Below are 23,830 nucleotides of genomic sequence, written 5' to 3'. Positions count from 1 at the left end.
CCCTCCTCATGACTTCTTGACCTCATTTTCTTCTACTGTCCCCACCCTGCTCATTCCATTCCAGACACAGTCCTCCTTGCCGTTTCTCAAAACCATCAATCTCTCACCTTAAGGCCTTTCTTTATACTGACTGTCCCTCTGCCTGGAACCCTCTTCTCCCAGATATCCAAATTGCTAACCCTCTTACTCTTTAGAATCTTTGCTCAAATGTCATCTTCTCAATGAGGCCTACCTCTGACCATCTATTTAAATTTTCAATCTGCCTTTCTTCCTTTATATTCCTACAGCAATTTCATCTTCTGGTATAGTATCTAATCATTATGCTTATTGTCTATCATCTCTCTCTTTCCTGCTTGCATGAAAGTGTTATGAAGGCAGAATCTCTGTGTCTTTTTGTACACCAATGTATCCCATGCATCTAAAACAGGGCTTGTCACATAATAGATGCTTACCAAATATTAATTGAATGGAACGAATGGATTCAAAAGCATGTAAAGAATGTGGCACTTACAATCTAAGAGAAAGTTGTATGCTAATGCTATGAGTTTTAACTTCCCTTTAAAGTTTTTGCTTGAAATGTCATAGAACCTCAAAACCAACTAGTAGTACTATACATATCTATCACCAATTTGGGAAACAGTTTCAGAATATAGTATGGACATTATTGATAATGTTTTAAGCTATTAATTCACATGTTTGAATTTTATTCCTGGTATAATGTTATTTGCTTTTACTTATAAAAAGCACGCTTTATGTGTCCCTTAGTTTAAACCTTATTTCCTGTTTCTAAGTGTAAACTTAACTTTCTACCTATCTTCTGGAATTATTCATTTGGTTAGCAGAAGAATTGTGTAGGCCGGGCGTGGTGGCTCATGCTTGTAATCTCAGCACTTTGGGAGGCCGAGATGGGTGGATCATTTGAGGTCAGGAGTTTGAGACCAGCCTGGCCAGCATGGTGAAACCCCACCTCTACTAAAAATACAAAAATTAGCCAGGTGTGGTGGTGGGCGCCTGTAGTCCCAGCTACTCCAGCTACTTGGGAGGCTGACGCAGAGAATTGCTTGAACCCGGGAGGTGGAGGTTGCGGTGAGCCGAGATCATGCCACTGCACTGCAGCCTGGGCGACAGAGTGAGACTCTGTCTAAAAAAAAAAACAGAATAATTGTGTAAAACTTTTTTGTACCACTATGAACTATTTCTTACATGAACTGTGTCATCTTATAGATGATGATTGGCAGGAAGCACATGAGCGCCTGGCTGAATTGGAAGAAAAGCTACCAGTGGCAGTTAATGAACAAACAGGCAATGGAGAGAGAGATGAAATGGACTTGTTGGGTGACCATGAGGAGAATCTGGCAGAAAGGCTCAGTAAGATGGTGATTGAAAATGAACTAGAAGATCCAGCTATTATGAGGGCAGTGCAGACCAGGCCAGTTTTACAAGTAAGTAAGTTACTGTGATTTGAGAACTATAGCAGACTAAAAATTAAAGTGAAGTATTGAACTTTGCCATTTTATTTTATCTATTATAATGAGAGATTTACATATGCCATAGAAAATTGATAATACATTTCCTGATGATAGCAGTTCTAGAGATAAACTTGGGGAATAATGTATATTCTGGAGCCCTATAATTTCGTATTCTAAAGCAGCTTGAGGCTCTTTTGGAACCTTGTTCCCCAGCAGCAGATAAGTCACCCAGAGAGTATACAACATTTCAGACTCTATATGTTTTCCTTTTTTGTTAGCCCCAACCAGGAAGTCTGAATTCCAGTATCTGGGATGGATCTGAAGTTCTGAGGCGAATCCGAGGACCACTGCTTGCTCAGGTATTAAATATTTTCTCTTTACATAAAATTTATAATATCCAAAAATTTTAAGTTCCTGTCGTCATCCTTTCCTTACTGAAGAGGTTTATAGGTCTTTCATTTGCTAGAATTATGTCGACTACTGCATCCAGCACTTAGCTATGCCTTTCTTTAGCCTCCAGGGTAAAGGTTGCAAGGGAGCCATTGGAATTTAAATTTGTTAGTGTATGATTGTGATTTGAATCACTTAAAAAGTCATATCTGAGCCAGGCGTGGTGGCTCACGCGTGTAATCCCAGCACTTTGAGAGGCTGAGACGGGTGGATCACTTGAGGTGAGGAGTTCGAGACCAGCCTGGCCAACATGGTGAAACCCCATCCTTACTAAAAATACAAAAATTAACCAGGCGTGGTGGTGGGCACCTGTAATCCCAGCTACTCAGGAGGCTGAGGCAGGAGAATTACTTGAACCTGGGAGGCAGGGCGGAAGTTGTAATAAGGCAAGATTGCGCCACTGCACTCCAGCCTGGGCAACAGAGTGAGACTCTGTCTCAAAAAAAAAAAAAAAAAACTCATTTCTATGCAAAACTATAGGGACAGAGAGGTCATCAGTGTTTACTAGTGGTTGGACATGGCAGGAGGCGTTAACTACAAAGGAACAATAACAATGGAATTTCTGGGGAGTGATGCAACTGTTCTTGCTCTCTCTTTCTTTCTTTCTTTTTTTTTTTTTGAGACCAGGTCTTGCTGTGTCAACCAGGCTAGAGTGCACTGGTACAGTCATAGCTCTCTGTAACCTTGAACTTCCCGGCTCAAGTGATCCTCCCACCTCGGCCTCTTGAGTAGCTGAGACTACAGGTGCATGCCACCATGCCTGGCTTAGTTTTTTTATTTTTGTATAGATGAAGTCTCGCTGTGTTGCCCAGGCTAGTCTCAAACTCCTGGCTTCAAGTGATCCTCCCACCTCACCCTCCCAAGGCGCTGGGATTTCAGGCATGAGCCGCTTACCAAACTCAGAGAACCATATACCAAAAAGTGAATTTTACTATATGTGAATTAAAAATAAATAAAAAGTTAAAAAAAATTTCTTAAGGTATTTTTGGCATCTGTAGAGATTACTAAAACATACCAAGTTAGTTAATTTCTATTTTATTTTACCACTTCCTCAATTAGGAAATGCCTACAGTGTCTGTATTAGAATATGCTTTGCCTCAGAGGCCCCCCCAGGGTCCAGAAGATGATCGGGACCTTTCTGAACGAGCATTACCAAGGCGGTCAACTTCACCTATCATTGGCAGTCCTCCTGTTAGAGCTGTCCCCATAGGCACCCCACCTAAACAGATGGCTGTACCCAGCTTCACCCAACAGGTACCTCTCATTAACAAGCACACAGCCCAGGATATTGGGAATCTGGGCAAAATTATTTGGAAAATTGGTGATGTTGGGTGGAGGGTGGAAATTTTGGGTAGGCATTAGATTAGAAAGAAAAATAGCTAGTTAGAGGAGAAATTAGTACAAATAAGAGACACATTCCCTGATACCCTTTGCTGCTGCTACTGCTGCTGCCTTTTAATTGGGGGAGAAAAAAGGGTAGTTAGCCACATTTAGCACATATATCCTTTTTAAAGTGTTTTGCTGGCTGCCCAAAACATTGTCAGAGAGATAACTGAAAGCCGGGGGGAGTGGGAACACACAGCATTGTCCACATCCCTTTTTACCTTTAAGATATCCCTGCTTTCCCTAGAGCCTGTGCAGTCCTGTTCCATAGACTTTCCTCCACCTGAAACCAGCAGCTGAAAAGGAAGGCCAATTTGGAAGGTATGGGGGGAGGGTGGTGTTGGTATGGCCTAGTTAGGCTCAAATCCTATGAAATGGTGGAGTCACAATGTATCACAAAAGTGCTGAGCATGGCGGCCATATCACAGGGGCTTCAGAATAGGACTTAGTTAATCCTCCAGCTTTCTTATCATTCCTTCTCCCTCAGTGCTACCAAAATATATCCTCTTGGAGAGAATTTGCAAGTCAGAATATCTGCTGGTATCTCCCTCAGACAGCATGGAAGGGTGGGGATAACTGGAGAATTAGCTAAATCTTCCTCAGTTAATGCTGACACTTTACTTGATTTGTGAGAGAAAGTGGCCCAAGGTTCTGTATTTGAACCTGTAGCCATAGCAATTTGCTTAGAAGTAGGGCTTTGCGTTGAGTTCGTGTCTCTACCAGTACTTGAGGGGAGGGAGTGTAGGTGGAAGAAAAACTGATTTCATTGAGTGTAGTTGTATATATGTTTGTCCTGATAGATTCTGTGTCCGAAGCCTGTCCATGTTCGGCCCCCAATGCCACCTCGTTATCCTGCTCCCTATGGTGAGAGGATGTCTCCAAACCAGCTCTGCAGTGTCCCGGTATGTCACTTTAAGCCTAACAAAAATGTGCAGTATGTATTTTCTGATCACTATTTGTAAGATCACTGCCAGTATTTAGATTTGCTGACATCTCCTAAATTATACCTATTTTTTATAATCTCCTTACTTAAATTGCTGGATCTAATTGTCCCCAGGTCAGAGGACAGTTGCTTCTTACATCAGCTCTTTTCTTACCTTTAAAAATCTAAACTCATTGTGATCATCTGGTTCCTACCATTTCAGTCCCATGTTCTACTGCTTCTTTTTCATGTCACATGGTCATGGTGTTTTTATAATTTCTAGCATTACTCTTTTTTTCTATTCCAGAGCTTGACTCTGTAATTTGAGAGTTTTTATATCCAAGTTTATACTGCATTTCTGCTGAGTTTCCTTATTATGATGTACCCCCTGTTTTATAGCATATTCTTTTTTTTTTTTTTTTTTTTTTTTTTACCTTAGAACTCTTCCCTCCTGGGTCACCCTTTTCCTCCTAGTGTTCCTCCTGTTCTCAGCCCCCTCCAGAGAGCACAGCTTCTTGGAGGAGCACAGGTAAGCCTGTGATTAGCCCTACCCATAAAGAACTCTCCTACTTTCTTAAAGTTCATTAGATAATAGCCCCTTTTTTTGCTGTTAATCACTACTTTTATTTTTGCCTTTACTTTTTCAAACAAAGTTATTGATGGAAAACCGTATTCACTTTTCTGTAGACAAAAGCAAGGGGACTTGCTGATTGTCTAAATCTAAGATCTTCTTCCTCTTTGTAGCTACAGCCTGGACGGATGTCTCCCAGCCAGTTTGCACGGGTCCCTGGATTTGTTGGTAGTCCACTTGCTGCCATGAATCCCAAGTTGCTACAAGGGCGAGTTGGGCAGATGCTTCCCCCAGCACCAGGCTTCCGTGCCTTCTTTAGTGCTCCACCCTCCGCTACACCACCTCCACAGCAGCACCCTCCTGGCCCAGGACCCCACCTGCAAAACCTAAGGTATACAAAATCAACGCCACTGTTTATCAGTTGTCAGCCAAGTCTCTTGATTGTGGGTGTGTAGCTTTATAAGTCTCTTGATATTTGCTAACTATAAATTTTAAGATGTTATTGGATCCTCAAGTTGGCAAACATGGAAATGTTTGACAATCTCCAGGCTTTCTTGTGAATCACATTTTTCTCACATTACCAGAGGGTATAGAATACAGTGACAGATGCCGAAAAGTCAGCTAATCGTCACACTAGCTAAGCTGTTTGCTTTTATCCTCTGGTTTTATGACAAAAGGGGTTCAAGTTCCTGTTTCAGTGAAGTTGTGTTTTATTACATATCATATTGTGGCAGTCAGGATTTTCAAGAGACACACGAGAACCAGTAGAGGAAAGAGAGCAAGAATGTTCATGTGAGCAGGTTTTATTTTAAGAAATTGGCTCATGTGATTATAGAGGCTGACAAGTTCGAAATCTGTAAGACAGACCAGCAGGCAAGAAACAGGTAAAAGCTCAAGTTGCAGTCTTGAGTTTGAAATAAGTATAGCAGGTCAGCAGTCAAGACACTCAAGCAGGATTTCTGTGTTCCGGTTTTGAGGCAGAATTCCTTCTTCTGGGAAACTTTAGTTTTGTTCTTAAGGCCTTCAACTTGGCTGGATGAGCTCCACCCACATTATTGAGGGTAATCTCTTTTGTAAGGTCAACTGATTATAAATGTTAATCACATCTTTACAAAATACCCTCACAGCAACATCTAAACAGTGTTTGACCAAATAACTGGGTACTAAGGCCTAGCCATATTAACTATCACACATATGTCTTTAATGACATTCCCACATAGTTGAAGCTGAGTACGTTAAACCTACTTAGAGACTTCTGTTAAACAGAAGCAAAAAGAAAAAGAATTATACTGCTTTACTCCTAATTCACTCAGATTTCATGATCACCCTTTTAGAACTTGGTCTTTGTAGAAGATATGTAAAAATATGACTATCTTTTGCTTCTAAAAGGTCTCCTTAGAATAGACTTTTTTTTTTTTTTTTTTTTAATGTTTTTGAGACAGAGTCTCACTCTGTCTCGCAGGCTGGAGTGCAGTGACCCACACGATCTCGGCTCACTGCAACCTCTGCCTCCCAGGCTCAAGCGATTCTACTGCCTCAGCCTCCCAAGTAGCTGGGACTACAGGCGCCTGCTACCATGCCCAGCTAATTTTTGTATTTTTAGGAGAGACAGGGTTTCATCATGTTGGCCAGGCTGGTCTCGAACTCCTGACCTCAAGTGTTCCACCTGCCTTGGCCTCCCAAAGTGCTGGGATTACAGGCGTGAGTCACCGCACCCAGCCCGAATAGACTTTTGTAGTCCCTTAAGTTAACCTGTATGAAGTTATCCTCTACTGACAACATTCTTTAAAATTTCAAATCATCAGGATGACCAAACTGAGAACCTCTTTTCCGTTTTTCTTAGATCTCAGGCCCCAATGTTTAGACCGGACACAACTCACCTTCATCCACAGCACCGTCGACTCTTGCATCAGAGACAGCAACAGAATAGAAAGTAAGTACTCATCCGATTCCTTTATGGCTTCTTAATTCAGCTTTTAATTTTAACAGTGTAACAACATGCTATTTAGTTGTTTTTTTTTTTAGTAAGTTTACTTCATATCCATAAACCTGGATGTATTATCAACATGTAAATATGAAAAGCATAATATTGAGTAAAGAAGCAAGGAACAAAATTATATGTACCATTTATGTAAAACTAAAAGGGACACGGAATAATACTGTGTAATATTTAAAGACAGACACACAAGTAATAAACGTAGAAAAACATTTCAGGGAGGATACATCCATACCAAGGACATAATAGTGGTTCCTCTATGAAGGAAGAGAAGCTGGAAACTAGGTCTAGAGGGGTACAACAGGGCCTCTGTCAGTGTAGCACTGTGTTATTTTAGTATTACTTTAAAATATTTGAAGCAAATTCAACCAAATACATTTTTTTCTATTGGGTCTCGGTGATGGGTAAATGGATATTTATGATAGTATTTGCTGGGCTTTTTCTCTGCATTTGAAATGTTTCGTGATTTTTAATGAGTTAAAACAATTTATGTAGACTTCAGAGCTAAATCGCCTGTGTTAAAATCCCTTAGTCCACCACTAGATGTATGGCTTTGGACAAGTTACTTGATCTCTCTTGGCATCGATTTGTTGTCTTAAGTGGGGAAGAGAAAACTACCTACCTCACAGAGTTATTCTAGAGCTTATACAAAAGTCCATAGGTGAATATGCTTAGCATATGGTAAGGTACTCAGGTCTTAGTTTTATTTCTTCATTATTTATTACATAGCTCTTTCCTCTTAAATTCTATTAAGACTTAGTTCTTTTTCACTCCCCTTTTAAGAAAAGCAAACGGGAATCTTTAAAAAAAAAAAAAAAAAAAAACTGGCCTGGTTTATTCCTCTGTTGTTAAAAAGTGTAATTAATTTGCCCACATGGAATGAATGTGGTGTATGTTTTTCAGTCAGCATCGGAATCTCAATGGTGCGGGAGATAGAGGAAGTCACCGGAGCAGTCATCAAGATCATCTCCGAAAGGATCCATATGCCAATCTCATGTTGCAGCGGGAAAAGGATTGGGTCTCTAAAATCCAGATGATGCAACTGCAAAGCACTGATCCCTATCTGGATGATTTTTATTACCAGGTAAATACTCTGTGCTAGTTTTGAGGATAATAGTTTGGTCCCCTACACTGGTGAGGGTATTCATTTAAATATTGGTACAATTAAATATTTGTAAAATTTTCTTTTGAGGTACTTAGCATCTTGCACTATTCACTATCAGTATATTTCTAGAGCTGAACTTGTGTTACTGTCACTGGCATAAATTATTTGATGGTAAACAACAGTCGTGTTCTGTGCTTGTGTTACAACTGAAATCATCTTCTCGTGGTAGAATTACTTTGAAAAACTGGAGAAACTGTCAGCTGCTGAAGAAATACAAGGTGATGGCCCTAAGAAGGAGCGCACCAAGCTTATCACCCCTCAGGTGGCCAAACTGGAGCACGCCTATAAGCCAGGTAAGGTCCTCATAAGAAAAATGCCCATAATAAAAGAAATTTGAGAAGCTGCTGATGTGATTAAATATAGACAAGTGTATATGTGGAAGGATATGCAAAGATGTTTCAAAGTGATTTTAAAAGTACCATTGTTCTTAATAAATGCAAAAATCAGCCTTTATTCACGTCTGGACTGAACGCTTTGACATGTGCCTTTTTAGGTCCTTTTCTACTTGAGATTTCATGATTTTTTAAATGTGTTATAATTTTCAGTACCCCTAAAATAAATAAGGGGGAAATACTTCAGATTTTTATTGTGATAATTATTGTAACAAAGAGAGAAAGGATAGATTTTGATAAGGGGTTGCTTTAAATAGTACATTGATTTTTTGTCTTTTTTTTTTTTTTTTTTTTTTTTTTGAGAAAGAGCCTTACTCTGTTGCCCAGGCTGGAGTGCATTGGTGCCATCTCAGCTCGCTGCAACCTCCACCTCCTGGGCTCAAGCGATTCTCATGTCTGACCCTCCTGAGTAGCTGGGATTACAGGCGTGTGCCACCACATCCAGCTAATTTTTGTATTTTTAGTAGAGACGGGGTTTCGCTATGTTGGCCAGGCTGGTCTCGGACTCCTGGCCTCAAGTGATCTACCCCCCTCGGCCTCCCAAAGTGCTGAGATAACAGGTGTGAGTTACCACACCCGGCCTAAATGATACATTGAGTTTTGCAGTAAGTTATTAGACTATGAGTAAGGGACAGGGGAAAGTAAAAATCTTCTTTGAACACTGCCTGCCTGCATTGCTGACTTTTTATTTTGTTGGAATTTTTTTTTTTTGTCTTTGCAGTGCAATTTGAGGGCTCTTTGGGAAAGCTTACCGTTTCTAGTGTGAATAATCCCCGAAAAATGATTGATGCTGTTGTGACATCTCGGAGTGAGGATGATGTAAGTGTCAACACAACTGTCTGTTTAAGAACATCTGATTTGTGACCACTTCTTTTGGGGTCACCATGGAATGAGATCAGGCATGGTAGAGTTGTTTGTAGTCTAACCCGGGGCCTCCCACCTCGTCATGCATTCTAGTTTTCCACAGATGTGCTGCAATATTAACACCTTCATTTCTAAGGCAGCCAGGCAGGGACTAGGGTGGCAGGAGTCTTTGGATTGGGTAGCTCTGGCTGCAAACAGCATGTATTTACTCCAGTTTGATGTTTAAAAAAATTATTTTCTATGTGTTTTAAGATTTTCAGGAAGAGGATCAGAAAGAATAATTATGGGGCACTAGGCTTAGTACCTGGGTGATGAAAGAATTTGTACAACCCCCATGACATAAGTTTACCTATGTAACAAACACATGTACCCTATAACCTGCACGTGTACCATTGAACCTAAAATTAATGTTTAAGAAAAAAAAAAGATTTTCATATTTCATATGATTTCCTTATCCTCTACTAAGGTTGCCCTTTGCCTATCTGTGAATGGAATTTAATAGTTTGTGGATTGATTCAGTCAACTTTGACCTTTGTTCATACTAGAGTTGTTTTAGATTATTAACTTTCAGAGAATCAATTATCTTCTCAAAGTATTGTCACAAATGAACCTACAAATGCGCACTTGGTAAATTATTTTAACACAGATAAAGAATTTGCATTGAATAGTCTTCTCTTTTTTAGGAGACAAAAGAAAAACAAGTTCGCGACAAGAGGAGAAAAACCCTTGTTATAATTGAGAAAGTAAGTTTAGAATTTGTTGCTGTAGTTAGTTTCAAATACGGAACTGTCAAATGTATGTATATACTAGAACTGAAACAGTGAGCAATCAGTCAATGTTCTTTGGTTTTAATTCATGAATATATTGCTGGTAAGTGACTATTGTGTACCACATAACTTTGGAAAGGATTATGGTATGTTTCACCTATTGGCATCATGGAAAGAACACTGCAGTTAAAGTTGGAAGTGTATTGGGTTTTTGTCCAAGCTTATTCAGTTAACAGCTGAGTGTCTGGGCAAGTCACCTTTCTAAGCCTGGTAAAATGGGAATGAAAATTACATTGTCCTACCTGTGGATTAATTTAGTTCACAGATATTTACTGGGCACTATTCTGGGTGCTGAGGAAAATAATGGATATTAATAGTTGATTTGTAAAATGTAAATACCACATTGTAAGGCCATACACCATAGTGGTTGAAAGTATGGACTCTAGAACCAAGCTGCAAATCATGTCTTTTTCCATTTCTGAGTCTGTAACTTAAGGCAAGTTATTTAACCTTTCTATGCTGTCCTCAGTTTCTTTATCTGTAAAAATGGAGATGATAGTAGTAGTTTTCTCTTTGGATTGCTTTTTTTTTTTTTTTTTTTTTTTCCCTTTTGAGATGGAGTTTCACTCTTGTTCCCCAGGCTGGAGTGCAATGGAGAGATCTTGGCTCACTGCAACCTCCGCATACCGGGTTCAAGTAATTCTCCTGCCTCAGCCACCCGCGTAGCTGGGATTATAGGCATGTGCCACTATGCCTGGCTAATTTTGTATTTTTAGTAGAGATGGGATTTCTCCATGTTGTTCAGGCTGGTCTTGGACTCCCGACCTCACGTGATCCGCCCATCTCAGCCTCCCAAAGTGCTGGGATTACAGGCGTGAGCCACCACGTCTAGACTATTTTACTGTCTTTGCCTGCTAGAATAGAAGTCAGAGAGAGACAAAGAATGGTGGTTTGAGGAATTTTTTAAGTTATTTCATATGGTTTTCTACATTAAAAAAAAAATCTCAGTCTTTCTATAATGAGTTTGTTTTTAGCTAGTAGTCCTAAACTGTGAAATTGTTTAACTAATACTGTGGTTCTGACCTAGCATGCTGTGGCCTGCTTTTGTCTCCCTTCTTAGACCTACAGCTTACTCCTTGACGTGGAGGACTATGAAAGACGTTATCTCCTAAGTCTGGAAGAAGAGCGACCTGCCCTAATGGATGACAGAAAGCACAAAATTTGTAGCATGTATGACAACTTAAGGGGGAAATTGCCTGGACAAGAGAGGTAAGCATTGTGCAGTTTGAGGAAAACATTAACTGGACTCATTCGTCTGTCATAACTGGATTTCATACATTTTTGCCTTTTAGGTACACTTCCCTACCATCTCTGTAAGCTCAGAATCTATCCTTTTAGCCTAACTCAAATGCCACTTCATTTAAAATACGAATTATCTTTTCCAGTGAGGAAAGAAAAAAAAAGTCTTTATCCTGAATTTATTCATTCAACAAATACATAGTATCTGCTGGGGACAGTGCTAGGCACTAGAGATATAGTGGGTAACGTTATTGGGTTTTTGTGCTTACAGATTGCACCTGATTTATGATTACTAGCATGTTTAACCTTGTAATCTTTATATATTTCCTTTATTACTAAGATCAGATGTACAAACATTTATACTTCCTGGGATTTACACAACATATTTATATCCTATCGAAACCCTTCAGTCTTCCAATGGGGAATCCCTCACCTACCCCATTATCTGCAAAAGAATCTTGCTGATGTTAAATGTTCTGTAAATCCTGAATACTTATTTGATGTATTCAAGAGAACTACAACTTCTAATAACTCCCTTTCTTTTTACCCGTTCAAGAGAGTTACTTATCCTTCTAAGCCAGGACATACACAAAACCAAACATAAGAATAAGCACTTTGTTTTCAACACACCGTGTCTGGAGTTAGGCTGACAGGGAACTGGTTAAATAAATGGTTTATCCATAGACTGGATGTTATGCAGCCATTAAAATGTATGTAGTTGAAATATATTTATTGACATGGAAATAAGTTGTTGAGTGAAAAAAGTCAAGGTACAAAACCATATGAATTATATGGGCCCATTTTTTTATGAAAGAAAAAATATACAAAGCAAAATGTTGTTTAAAATGGTAACACTAATTAACTCTGAGTTGACGAATGTTTTTATTTTCTTTTTTCTTTTTTTTTAAGCTGTTGCTGTTAACCATATGGTATTTGTGTGGTTACTTAAAAGTTAAGAGAGGAGGCCAAGCACTTTGGGAGGCTGAGGTGGGCAGATCACTTGAGGTCAAGAGTTCAGAGACCAACCTGGCCAACATGGTGAAACCCTGTCTCTAGAAAAATATAAAAATCAGCTGGTCATGGTGGCGGGCATCTATAATCCCGGCTGCTCAGGAGACTGAGGCAGGAGAATCACTTGAACCCAGGAGGTAGAGGCTGCAATGAACCAAGATAGCGCCACTGCACTCCAGCCTGGGTAACAAAGCGGGACTTCGTCTCAAAAAAAAAAAAAAAAAAGAAAGAAAAAAAGTTAAGGAAATTAGTGCATACAGTTGGCCAAGTTTTTTTTAACCATATAATTTGTGAAATGATTATTTTCTACATTTGTAAGACCTGAAAATTTACTTTTTATTTGGTTGAGATTTGGAGAAGTGATTCCTACTGTTTTATAGTACAGGTTATTAGAGAATGAAAATGAATGCAGTATATTCATTCAGTAACATCTAAGAGGAAAAAAATGAGGGTTTCTTAATTGTTCTTGCTGACCTAAGCTGGCATTTTTCTTCCTTGCAGGCCTAGTGATGACCACTTTGTACAGATCATGTGTATCCGAAAAGGGAAGAGAATGGTTGCCCGTATTCTTCCTTTCCTCTCCACAGAGCAAGCAGCTGACATTCTCATGACAACAGCCAGGAACCTCCCTTTCCTTATCAAGAAGGATGCACAAGATGAGGTGACTATGCAAGATGGGACATCTTTCTTTTGAGTCTTTATAAGTGATAAGATTTCTAGAATGCAAACTTATTTTCCTCTCCTCTTCCCTTTTGTATTTTTGTCTAGTCTTTGGCTGTGTGATTTGATTATTTAAAACAAAACCTTTAATATTTCAGGCCTATATTTTTAATCCCATATTTGATGGAACAGACTATGTTTCTAAACATGAGAAAAACAACAATTCCCTCTTACTTGACATAGTTGTAAAGATGTGGTCTGTATCAGAATTACTTGCGTAAATAATTCAACTCCACCCCAAACTGCTGAATCAGAATTTACAGAAGGGTTAGGGTTTTTGTATCTTAGTCTCCAGCTGAATCTGATGTTCACTGAAGTTTGAAAACTTATAGTCTTGGTTACTTTGCTAGATATGAAGTATCATTCATTGTTCTGTTATCAGTAGCTTAACATTAGCCTGTAGACTTAGTTAAATGGTATCCCACAGCAACTGAGCTAGTCCCCTTTTGGTTTTTTTTTTTTTTTTGAGACAGAGTTTTGCTCTGTCACACAGGCAGTAGGGCAATGGTGTGATCTCGGCTCACTGCAGCCTCCGCATCCCAGGCTCAGGTGATTCTGCCACCTCAGCCTCCTGAGTAGCTGGGACTACAGGCATGCGACACCATGCTCGGCTAATTTTTTTTTTTACCTTTTGTAGAGACAGGGTTTTGCCACATTGCCCAGGCTGGTCTCAAACTCCTAGACTCGTGCAGTCCTCTTGCCTTGGCCTCCCAAAGTGCTGGGATTACAGGCTTGAGCTACTGTGTCCAGCCCGAGCCAGCCCTTTAAATAATTTTTATCATGATCTAAACTAGGCTGGAATTTTAACATGGTTATCACATGTACAAGTTAATTCTTGGTTAGAGTTTTTCTCTCCTTATCCTTGTCATAGCACACCTGAAAGATGAGCAAAATTTAGAATAGTCTTAAGAAGTTCAAAATAAGAAACTGATAAAAGTGGGACAAAGGATGAATATTAATACAAGATTCAGAATAGTAGAATATATGGGAGTGAACCTGTTATAGACTGCAAGTTGAGTAATAACAATCTAAGTAATGAGTCCCCAGAAAACACAGAATACCTTATAAATGGTATGCTATGAAAGGGAAATTATTCTTTCATAGATCCTTGAAATGTTAGCATCTGCAGAAGAAATGAATGAGAAGTTTAGGTCTCATTGAAAAAAGTGAAGTGGGTTGGGACAAGTATATATTTAAAAGATTTGGCTGGGCACAGTGGCTTACGCCTATAATCCCAACACTTTGGGAGGCTGAGGCAAGTGGATCGCTTGAGGCCAAGAGTTCAAGACCATCCTGGGCAACATGGTGAAAACCTGTCCCTACTAAAAATAGAGAAAAAAAAGAAAAAAATGAGCTGGACACAGTAGTATATGCCTGTGGTCCCAGCTACTCAAAAAAAAAAAAAAAAAAAATTCCACAAATGAAAAATGAGTTGGGGAAAAGTTCCAGTATTTGAGGTTTATCCTAGAAAATAGAAGACCAGACTAAAAAAGTAACAGCTACCTTAGAGCATATAATTTGTAAGCAGTGTAATGGGCACTCATAATCCCACCAGAGCTCTTGTGTGGAAACAAGTTTGGGAGATAATTTGCTGAATACTTCTATGTGCCAGGCACTATTTTACCTCCTAGAAATACAACACCTAGTTCTAGGTGCTAAAAGATAAGAATGCAAAAATGCCTGCTTTCATGGAGCTTACCTGCTAGGAGGAAAGCTTGGCTAAATACCTAGGCTGATTTTTACCTGTATGTTTTAAGGAGTAATAAACCACATCTCTAAATACCGTTTTCTTGAAGTAATAGCTGGTTCTAGGTCTGAATCATGAAATGTACAAGATATCCTGGAATATCTAGTGCCAGAAAGCAAGGAAGTTAATAGATTACTAGAGTCCTGTCTAAAGGATACACAAACCAACTTCAAGAGACTCATACTGGCCAAAAGTGGAATAATTTTCATCAGAAAGAACAGTTACAGCAGTAGATTGAAATATATCAAATATATTTAATGAGGTAATAGTGTTAAACACATATTGATCACCTTTGGAGACTACTAGGCCATCAACCCACTATTCAGAAAATTGGTAAATAAAGGAAAAGCATTTATCCTACCTTTCCATTACAACCAAATGTCATGGTAATCAGAGAGTTGATAATACAAAGTTCTTTGTAGAAGAATTTTAGCTAATAAATACAAAAGAAATGATAAAATTAGAAAATAACTGTTTTTGCAAGCCTTAACAGAGAAGCAGTCAATCTAGACAGCACTCATTACTGGCTGCTAAAAGCATTAGGTAAAAAGTGGATGGGGAACTTTACAGTGGTTGGAGCAGCCTGGCAACACCTGAACCCATTGATGAACTCTTAACACCTCTAAGAGTGGGACAACCAAGCACTGTGCTTTTTTTTTTTTTTTTTTTTTTTTTAAAAAAAAAAAAAAAGGAAACGAGTCTCCCTATGTTGTCCAGGCTTGTCTCGAGCTCCTGGGCTCAAGCAGTTTTCCCATCTCTGCTTCCTAAAATGCAGGGATTACAGGCATGAGCCACCATACCTAGCTCTTCTTGACATAATGCAATGGAAAATACACAAGTTCTATCCATGACGTTTTCTCACATGTCCCTCCCACATCCTACTGAACCTGAATCAAATAAACCTGTTATTCTAACTATCTGTTTAGGAGGGAAACAGAGGATAGCAGAACCTGCTAAGTGACACTGCCAACATGCAGTTTGCCAAATTCAAACTATAGAACAAATGACCCAGTTTCTTTAACAGATAAATAACAAGAGAAAAGGGCCAGTGTGCAGAAGACCTGTTAGAGAGATTTTAAAAACCTTACCAGGCAAATGCAATGTGTGGATCTTGTTTGAACCATAATTAGCACAATAATGGTTCTAATACAAAGTTCAGCTGCTAAAAGATATTTTTAAAGGCATTTGAGGGAATTTGAATTTGAAACAGATACTAGATGATATTTTAAAATTCTTTCCTGAGAAATGGTCTATGAAGAAAAATTATTGTTTATTTTGTTAGGTATGATATTGTGAGAGATTTTGTTAGAAATACAAACTGATGTATTTTGGGATGAAATGATATGATACAGAAGGAACATAGATTTAATAAGATTGGCAAAATGTTGATAATTTGGTTGATGTTGAAATTGGGTGGTGAGTACATGAATGTCATTATGCTGTTGTTTGTATTTTCATGTATGTTCTAAAATGACCATAATAAAAAGCTTTTTTAATTTATAGTAGACCACAAAAAATATTTTATTCCCCATTTGCAGTTGCCATTTAAAGTAAAACCAGCCATCACTTTATACCATGGGCATTGATTGTCTGGAAGCACTCTTGATTTCCTTTGTTGTGTTATAACCTAGTTATTTATATTAATAGTTCTTTATTTTAACTTTCCAGTTGGCTACATGACAAAAAGAAATAAATGACTAGAAGGCTGGAATTCAACAGCCTTGGGTTCTGGCTCTAGCTGTGGCTATGTAACTCCAAACACTGAGTTTCTGATCACTTTATAGATTCTCTAAAAATCTATAAAAATTGGCTAATTATTTCTTTTCTTCCTCATTGAGCTTTTATAAAAATAAAAGAAAATACATTAAATCTGAAAACACTTCTTTTGAGACAGGGTGGGTCTCACCCTGTCACCCAAGCTGGAATGTGGTTGTGCAATCATAGTTCAATGTAACCTTGAACTCTTAGACTCAAGCAAACCTACCACCTCAGCCTATTGAGTAGCTGGGGACTACAGGTGAAACTTTTTTATTTGTTGTAGAGATGAGGTCTCACTACGTTGTCCAGACTAGTCTTGAACTCCTGGCCTGAAGTGATCTTCTGCTTGGCCTTTAACCTATCTTGGAGTGCTTCTCACAGTATATTGAAATGGCCAATTAACCCATATCTTCTCCGCTATACTTTAGATCCCTGAGGTTCTGTGTCCTTTTGCCACTTGTTTTTAGCCCATGGTGCCTGGCATAGTGTAAGCATTTAAATATTTATGGAATTAGTTAAAATATTGATGTTTTAGCATAACTCTTGGTATGTATTTGGGAGTGATTTTTTTTTACACCTTTGGTTCACACAAGTCATGGTGTTTCCAATGCAAATTGAGATGAAAAAGTTCTCAGTAGATAGCTTAGAATTCATTGTTAAGACTCTAGTCATATCTGCCAGACTTGTGCCTTAAGTGGTTGAATATACAAATGAACATCCTTCCATCCATGCCCCTGGTGGGGGGTAACTGAAGTAACACATGCCAGGATATAATGCTTTTATTTGTTTTTTGTAGGTGCTGCCATGCTTACTGAGTCCCTTCTCTCTCCTTCTCTATCATCTTCCATCAGTGAGTATCACCAGCCTTTTGCGACAGCTAATGAACCTACCTCAAAGTGCAGCTACACCAGCACCCTCCAATCCTCACCTCACTGCTGTGCTCCAGAACAAGGTGATCTTGCCCTTTTAACTCCTTGAACTTTGTGAAGTGTCTTAATTTGCGTTATAGATTAAAATAATGGCTGCTGTATCTCTAGCAACTTGGGAAAAAGGCTTCTTTCAGTCAAGAGTTACATTAAGCTCCTAGTAACAGGCTAGAAATAACAGTGTTTTCAACAAAATGGGATTTTATGTGTCTAGTGTGAAATAAATTTGATTTAGTAGCTCGACAGAGTCATCAGGGATCCAGGCTTTTTCACTTTTTTTCCTCTGCCATTCTTACCAGTGGCTTCCATGTTCATTATTCCTCATGGTCCAAGATGGCTGTGGAATTCATGATTCAGCTTTACATCAAGAAGGACGGGTGGATGTGGAGGGCAAAAAGATGTGGACCAGCTGTCCATCTTCCTTATTGAGACCTTTTCCAGGAGTTCTAACCAGAAACTTCTACTTACTGTTAATAGCCAGGACATTGTCACATGGCCACACCTAAGTGCAGGGAAGGCTGGAAAATATCTTTTAGTTTATGCCATTGTCATGACACATAAGAGTTCTGATAATGGGTAGGAAGGCATATTAGGCAATTAGCAGTCTCTGTCATAACACTATGAATAGTAGAATCATCCATTTCATATTTTATTTGCATCAAGTTAAAGATTCAGAGATTCCTAGGGGAAACATAATATGAAATAAAGAATATGAATTTTTAGTCCTTCCCTGCTACTGTCTAGCTTTGTGACCTTGGACAGATGATATCACATTGCTGAATCAGTTTCCTGGTCTATAAGATGGAGGTGATGATGTAGACTTCATAGAGTTGTCCTGGTACTTAAATGAGATAACAGTTGTAAGTGGTTCGATATAATGCCTGGTACATAGTAGTTACTCATTAAGGGCCATTCTATGTACAGTAGAGATGAAAAAGTGGTCTCAAGGCCTCTTGCTCCTTTGCACCAGAAAACCTACCAAAGCATGACACTAAAGGTCAGTATATCAGAGGAAGAAGAGGTGACAGTGCCTCTGGGGTTCTGGAGTGATCCAGAATGTGCCTTTCTGTTATTTGGTCTCTTAGTTTTAATTTTAGTAAAGGCAGTAGTATCTTTTTTCTGAGAATAACATGAAAAGGGATTTTTTTTTTTTTTAAATCAGGGTCTTCTCTGTCACCCAGGCCAGAGTGCAGTGGCAAGATCTCGGCTCACTGCAACCTCTGCCTCCTGGGCTCAAGCCATCCTCCCACCTCAGCCTCCCAAGTAGATGGGACTACAGGCACATGCCACCACGCACAACTAATTTGTGTATTTTTTGTAGAGGTGGGGTTTCGCCATGTTGTCCAGGCTGGTCTCAAACTCCTGAGCTCAAGCTATCAGCCTGCCTCGACCTCCCAAAGTGTTGGGATTACAGGTGTGAGCTACTGCAACCGGCCATGAAGGGAAATTTTGTGGAAAAGTGAGTGAGTCTAGAAAGTTGGAATGGAATCCCAAAGTACTGCCAGCCTTCCTTTTATGATCCATTTATAGCTATGAGTCATATATTTAACCTAAACCTTCTTGTCCCTATTTGTATTTTCTTTTTTGAGACAGGATCTCACTCTGTCACCCAGGCTTCAGTGCAGTGGCACAGTCACAGCTCATTGCAGCCTCAACTTTCTGGACTCAAAGCGATCCTCCCACCTCAGCCTCTTGAGTAGCATGTGCCACCATGCCTGATTGACTTTTTTTTTTTGAGACAGAGCCTTGCTCTGTCACTCATGCTGGAGTGCAATGGCAATATCTTGTCTCACTGCAACCCCTGCCTCCCAGGTTCAAGCAGTTCTGTGTCAGCCCCCCAAGTAGCTGGGATTACAGGTGCCTGCCACCATACCAGGCTAATGTTTGTGTTTTTAGCAGAGACAGGGTTTCGCCATGTTGGCCAGGCTGGTCCGGGGCTCCTGATCTCACGTGATCCACCTGCCTCAGCCTCCCAAAGTGCTGGGATTACAGGTGTGAGCCACCACACCCAGCCTCCGATTGATTTTTATATTTTTTGCAGAAACAGGGTCTCACTATGTTGCTCTGGCTGGTCTCGAACTCCTGGACTCAAGCAGTCCTGCCTCCACCTCCCAAAGTGCTGGAACTACAGGCATGAGCCACCATGCCCATCCCCAGCCCCCTGTTCATTTTTTTTTTCTTTTGAGATAGAGTCTTGCTCTGTCACCCAGGCTGGAGTGCAGTGGCGCGATCGCAGCTCACTGCAAGCTCTGCCTCCTGGGTTCAAGCCATTCTCCTGCCTCAGCCTCCCGAGTAGCTGGGACTACAGGCACCCGCCACCACGCCTGGCTAATTTTTTGTATTTTTTAGTAGAGACAGGGTTTCACCGTGTTAGCCAGGATGATGTCGATCTCCTGACCTCTTGATCCACCCGCCTTGGCCTCCCAAAGTGCTGGGATTACATGCATGAGCCACCACGCCCATCCCATATTTTAATCCTATGCCCCAAAGACTACATTTCCTGATTTTACTGTCCACTAAATAAAACACATTTTTATATGTTACTTTTTTTTTTTTTTTTTTGGAGATGGAGTTTCACTCATGTTGCCCAGGCTGGAGCGCAATGGTGCGATCTTGGCTCACTGCAGCCTCCAGCTCCCAGGTTCCAACAATTCTCCTGACTCAGCCTCCCAAGTAGCTGGGATTACAGGCATATGCCACCGTGCCTGGCTAATTTTCTATTTTTAGTAGAGATGGAGTTTCACCATTTTGATCAGGCTGGTCTCAAACTCCTGACCTCAGGTCATCCACCCACCTTGGCCTCCCATAGTGCTGGGATTACAGGCATGAGCCACCACACCTGACCATTTTTATATATTTCATACTCTAAAGCATGTTGCTGAATTTTAATTATAGATACGGTGTATACATCTGTTTACCCTTTTTATTTTTTAGATTTTTATTAACATTCTCTCTAAGACTTTGTGTTTCCAGATAGAGATGTGCTTTTTAATGAAAAGTTTCTCTTTATACCATGTTTATTTCAGTTGTGTTTATTTGTATATTTTCCTACAGTTTACACCTTGTTTCTTAATTCAAAATATCCTACTGTAATGCTTTTTTCTTATTTTTTCCTGATTTTTAATTTCTGTACCAAAATTGGTCTTCATTTACTTTCTTTTTTAGCCTATTTCTGTTCTCATAAATAGGAGAAAAGTCAAATTCTACATTATCCATGGCAAGGAAAAACCATCTTTTAACCTCAGCATGGGGAGCAGAGAGGCGTGTTGGACACCATGACTTTCCGTTTCTGTTGGCTGCGCCTGGTCACTGCTATGGCAGAATAAAGCCTGGAGAGAGACATAGCCTTTCAACTCATGCTTGTCTGATCTTTACCTGGTTTTACAGAAAAGCACAGTAGTGAGGTTATTTTGATTTAGAGCTGTTCCCCATCTGATGCCAGGATCCCTTCAACAGTGGTGGAGGAGGTTTAGACGCAGTGTTGAGTTTGATTCCCTCTGTCTTTTCTCGTAGTTTGGCCTGTCACTGCTCCTCATCCTCCTGAGCCGTGGTGAAGACCTACAGAGTTCAGACCCTGCTACAGAATCAACACAAAATAATCAGTGGTCAGTGTGGACTGTTTCTTCTCTTATTTTAAGTTCTTTGAGGTAATCTTTTAAATTTTTTTCTCCTGATATTATTATGGGTCTTCCCTGTCAGGACGGAGGTGATGTTCATGGCAACACGAGAACTTCTACGGATTCCCCAAGCAGCCCTGGCCAAGCCAGTCTCTATACCTACAAACCTAGTGTCCCTCTTTTCTCGCTATGTTGACCGGCAGAAACTGAACTTGCTGGAGACAAAACTGCAGTAAGTTTGAAACAGGAGAGTTTCACATCTCACTGAAGTTGGGACTTTAGAAGTTATGGTTGGGAGGCTGGGTACGGTGGCTCACACCTGTAATCCCAGCATTTTAGGACACCCAGGAGGGTGGATCACTTGAGGCCAGGAGTTCCAGACCAGCCTGACCTAAATGGTGAAACCCTGTCTCTACTAAAAAAATACAAAAATTAGCCAAGTGCGGTGGTGCATGCCTGTAATCCCAGCTATTCGGTAGGCTGAGGTATGAAAATCATTTAAACCCGGGAGACAGAGATTGCGGTGAGCTGAGATCACGCCACTGCACTCCAGCCTGGGTGACAGAGCAAGACCCTGTCTCAAAAAAAATAAATAAAAAGAAGTTATGATTGGGGTGGAGGGGGGAATAAAACTGAATTTGGTGGAAGAGATTGACTTTTTATTAACTATTTGTGTATCTGTTAGATATAAAACACTGAACTGGGTACAACAGGGCCTTCATAAAAGATGACCAAATGCTAAGGGTAGAGAAATAATCTCGGGTATTTTGTTATGAGAAGTCTTACAAAGATGTAACTGTAATATGAAAGATTGCCTTCTGTTTTAACTCATTTATACAATTTTCCTTTCTCTCCTTTATACCCCTAGGCTAGTTCAGGGGATACGATAAAAGATCTCCAAATGTGTCCTGTACCTCCTTTTGGCTGCCACCTGCACTGCTGCCATCACCAATGGAGTGTTTTTAATGAGGGAGGGAAGGTAGCTTTTTCCCCAAATCGATTCCTGTTTACAGGGGTTGTCTCTCTAAATGTCAGATATTTCCCCACTGCTCTATGAAATTTGTCTGGGTGATACTTCTGCTGGTTTCTTTACCTTCTGTGTTACAGTTCTGCATGTCCTACTTTTACTCAGTTCTGTTTTGCATTTTCTTTGCCCTAGAGACACAAGTGTAATCTCTCCCTTTATCCCTCCACTACTCCACCTCAGAGTAGATTGTAGCCTGCCAAAGGATTCCTTCCCTCATCCTATTGAAGTTGTTTTTTCATTGCCCCATATTAATATGACTATAGAAGAGCCAATTAAGTAGAAATCAAGATATACACACACACATAGATACACACACACACACACACACACACCCCATACATGTATTTATGTGGTCTTCAGAGGGTCCTTAAAGAATGAATTATAGATTGAAAAATATTTAGTTGTCTCATTACCTCTTCTAAACACAAACCAGCTGATGTATTTTAATCTGTTTCTGTTCTATCTTGTAATTAATTTGGTGGGTTCTACTTGTTTTAACATAAATAAAGAGTATGCAGCACGTTTAATAAAATCAGAACTCTTAATTGGCTTATGCCCAGGTCTAGGCTGAGAAGTCCTTTTTCTTCTTCCCACCTTTATTTCCTTAGTTTCTGTCCACCTTAATCGAAACAACACATGGTTATGTCTTTTTCCTGCTACAACTACAGGGTACTTGAGCCTTTCCCCTCAAGTGCATTCGAAGTCACCCAGGATGATCCTCACTAGTAGCCTGCTTTGGCAGTGTGGCTTTTTGCACACTTGCCCTGTCTTCCTGAGACTACTTCAGTAAGCCATGCTTCCTTCTTCCCTACTTTTATTTGGTGTCATGAATAGAAACTTCCAAATGTAACCATGGAAGCTAAGTTTGGCCTGCTTTGCTTTTTAGTCTCCACACCGTGGGCAGAACTGCTGTCTTTACTACTTCATCTCACCCAAGTCCCGTTCCCAGGCAGCCAGGGGCCTGGGTTTGAATAATTGCAGGGCCAGCCTGCCATAATCTTTCTCACTTACTCCTCTCCCATTCAGCAATCAACCAGACTAAGGAGTTTTGATCCCTAGTGATTACAGCCCTGAAGAAAATTAAATCTGAATTAATTTTACATGGCCTTCGTGATCTTTCTGCTGTTCTTACTTTTTCGAATGTAGTTGGGGGGTGGGAGGGACAGGTTATGGTATTTAAAGAGAATAAACATTTTGCACATACATGTATTGTACAACAGTAAGATCCTCTGTTAAAACCAGCTGTCCTGTTCTCCATCTCCATTTCTTCCCATGCTGTAACCCCAGGCTCCACCAGCTGTTCCCCAGTGATGTTACCTAGCTTCCCTCTACCATTGTCTACTGACCATTTCCACTACATGCCTTTCCTACCTTCCCTTCACAACCAATCAAGTGAATACTTGATTATTATCTCTTCCTTACTGTGCTTTATCTTTTTTGTTTGGTTTGGTTCTAATTAATGAAAATAAAAGTTTCTAAATTTACATTTTTATAGGGTATTGTAAATAAAAACAAATTGTATACTTAAAAATGAGTGCCTGCATTTCTACTTTGTTACCTCTGAATATGATTTTTATGTTTCTAGCATATTTAGATAGACTGTCAACTTCTTGATGTAGGGGATTAAAGATATTATTACCTATATTTTTACCTTTTTAATTTTATTGCAAAGAAGATAAATATTTTTATATAATAACTTGTCTTTAAAAATCTAAGATGCTTTCAGTTTCTCCTCCCCCCCCATTT

The 23,830-nt window shown here is 39.8% G+C and overlaps 1 protein-coding gene across 2 annotated transcripts in view; it reads left to right on the top strand.

The window, feature by feature from the left end:
• The window catches only part of PATL1 (PAT1 homolog 1, processing body mRNA decay factor), a 34,587-nt gene extending 10,972 nt beyond the window's left edge, over positions 1 to 23,615 (top strand). Inside the window, exons 3-19 of one of the 2 annotated variants that reach the window (XM_003826361.5) lie at positions 1,225 to 1,442; positions 1,748 to 1,828; positions 2,979 to 3,173; positions 4,103 to 4,204; positions 4,664 to 4,753; positions 4,969 to 5,186; positions 6,639 to 6,728; positions 7,695 to 7,875; positions 8,126 to 8,249; positions 9,070 to 9,167; positions 9,896 to 9,955; positions 11,100 to 11,248; positions 12,791 to 12,950; positions 17,311 to 17,466; positions 20,954 to 21,045; positions 21,140 to 21,289; positions 21,926 to 23,615. In XM_003826361.5, the coding sequence (XP_003826409.1) occupies positions 1,225 to 1,442; positions 1,748 to 1,828; positions 2,979 to 3,173; positions 4,103 to 4,204; positions 4,664 to 4,753; positions 4,969 to 5,186; positions 6,639 to 6,728; positions 7,695 to 7,875; positions 8,126 to 8,249; positions 9,070 to 9,167; positions 9,896 to 9,955; positions 11,100 to 11,248; positions 12,791 to 12,950; positions 17,311 to 17,466; positions 20,954 to 21,045; positions 21,140 to 21,289; positions 21,926 to 21,947 (2,186 nt within the window). In that variant the 3' untranslated portion in view covers positions 21,948 to 23,615. The remainder of the gene's footprint in view (positions 1 to 1,224; positions 1,443 to 1,747; positions 1,829 to 2,978; positions 3,174 to 4,102; positions 4,205 to 4,663; positions 4,754 to 4,968; positions 5,187 to 6,638; positions 6,729 to 7,694; positions 7,876 to 8,125; positions 8,250 to 9,069; positions 9,168 to 9,895; positions 9,956 to 11,099; positions 11,249 to 12,790; positions 12,951 to 17,310; positions 17,467 to 20,953; positions 21,046 to 21,139; positions 21,290 to 21,925) is intronic. The other variant, XM_008951793.4, reaches the window with a different exon arrangement.
• Positions 23,616 to 23,830: the final 215 nt, after the last annotated feature.

This window comes from Pan paniscus, chromosome 9 (assembly GCF_029289425.2).
Source record: "Pan paniscus chromosome 9, NHGRI_mPanPan1-v2.0_pri, whole genome shotgun sequence".
NCBI lineage: Eukaryota > Metazoa > Chordata > Mammalia > Primates > Hominidae > Pan > Pan paniscus.
Note: the sequence above shows the minus strand (reverse complement) of the source record. Positions and strands in the feature narration are given on the sequence as shown.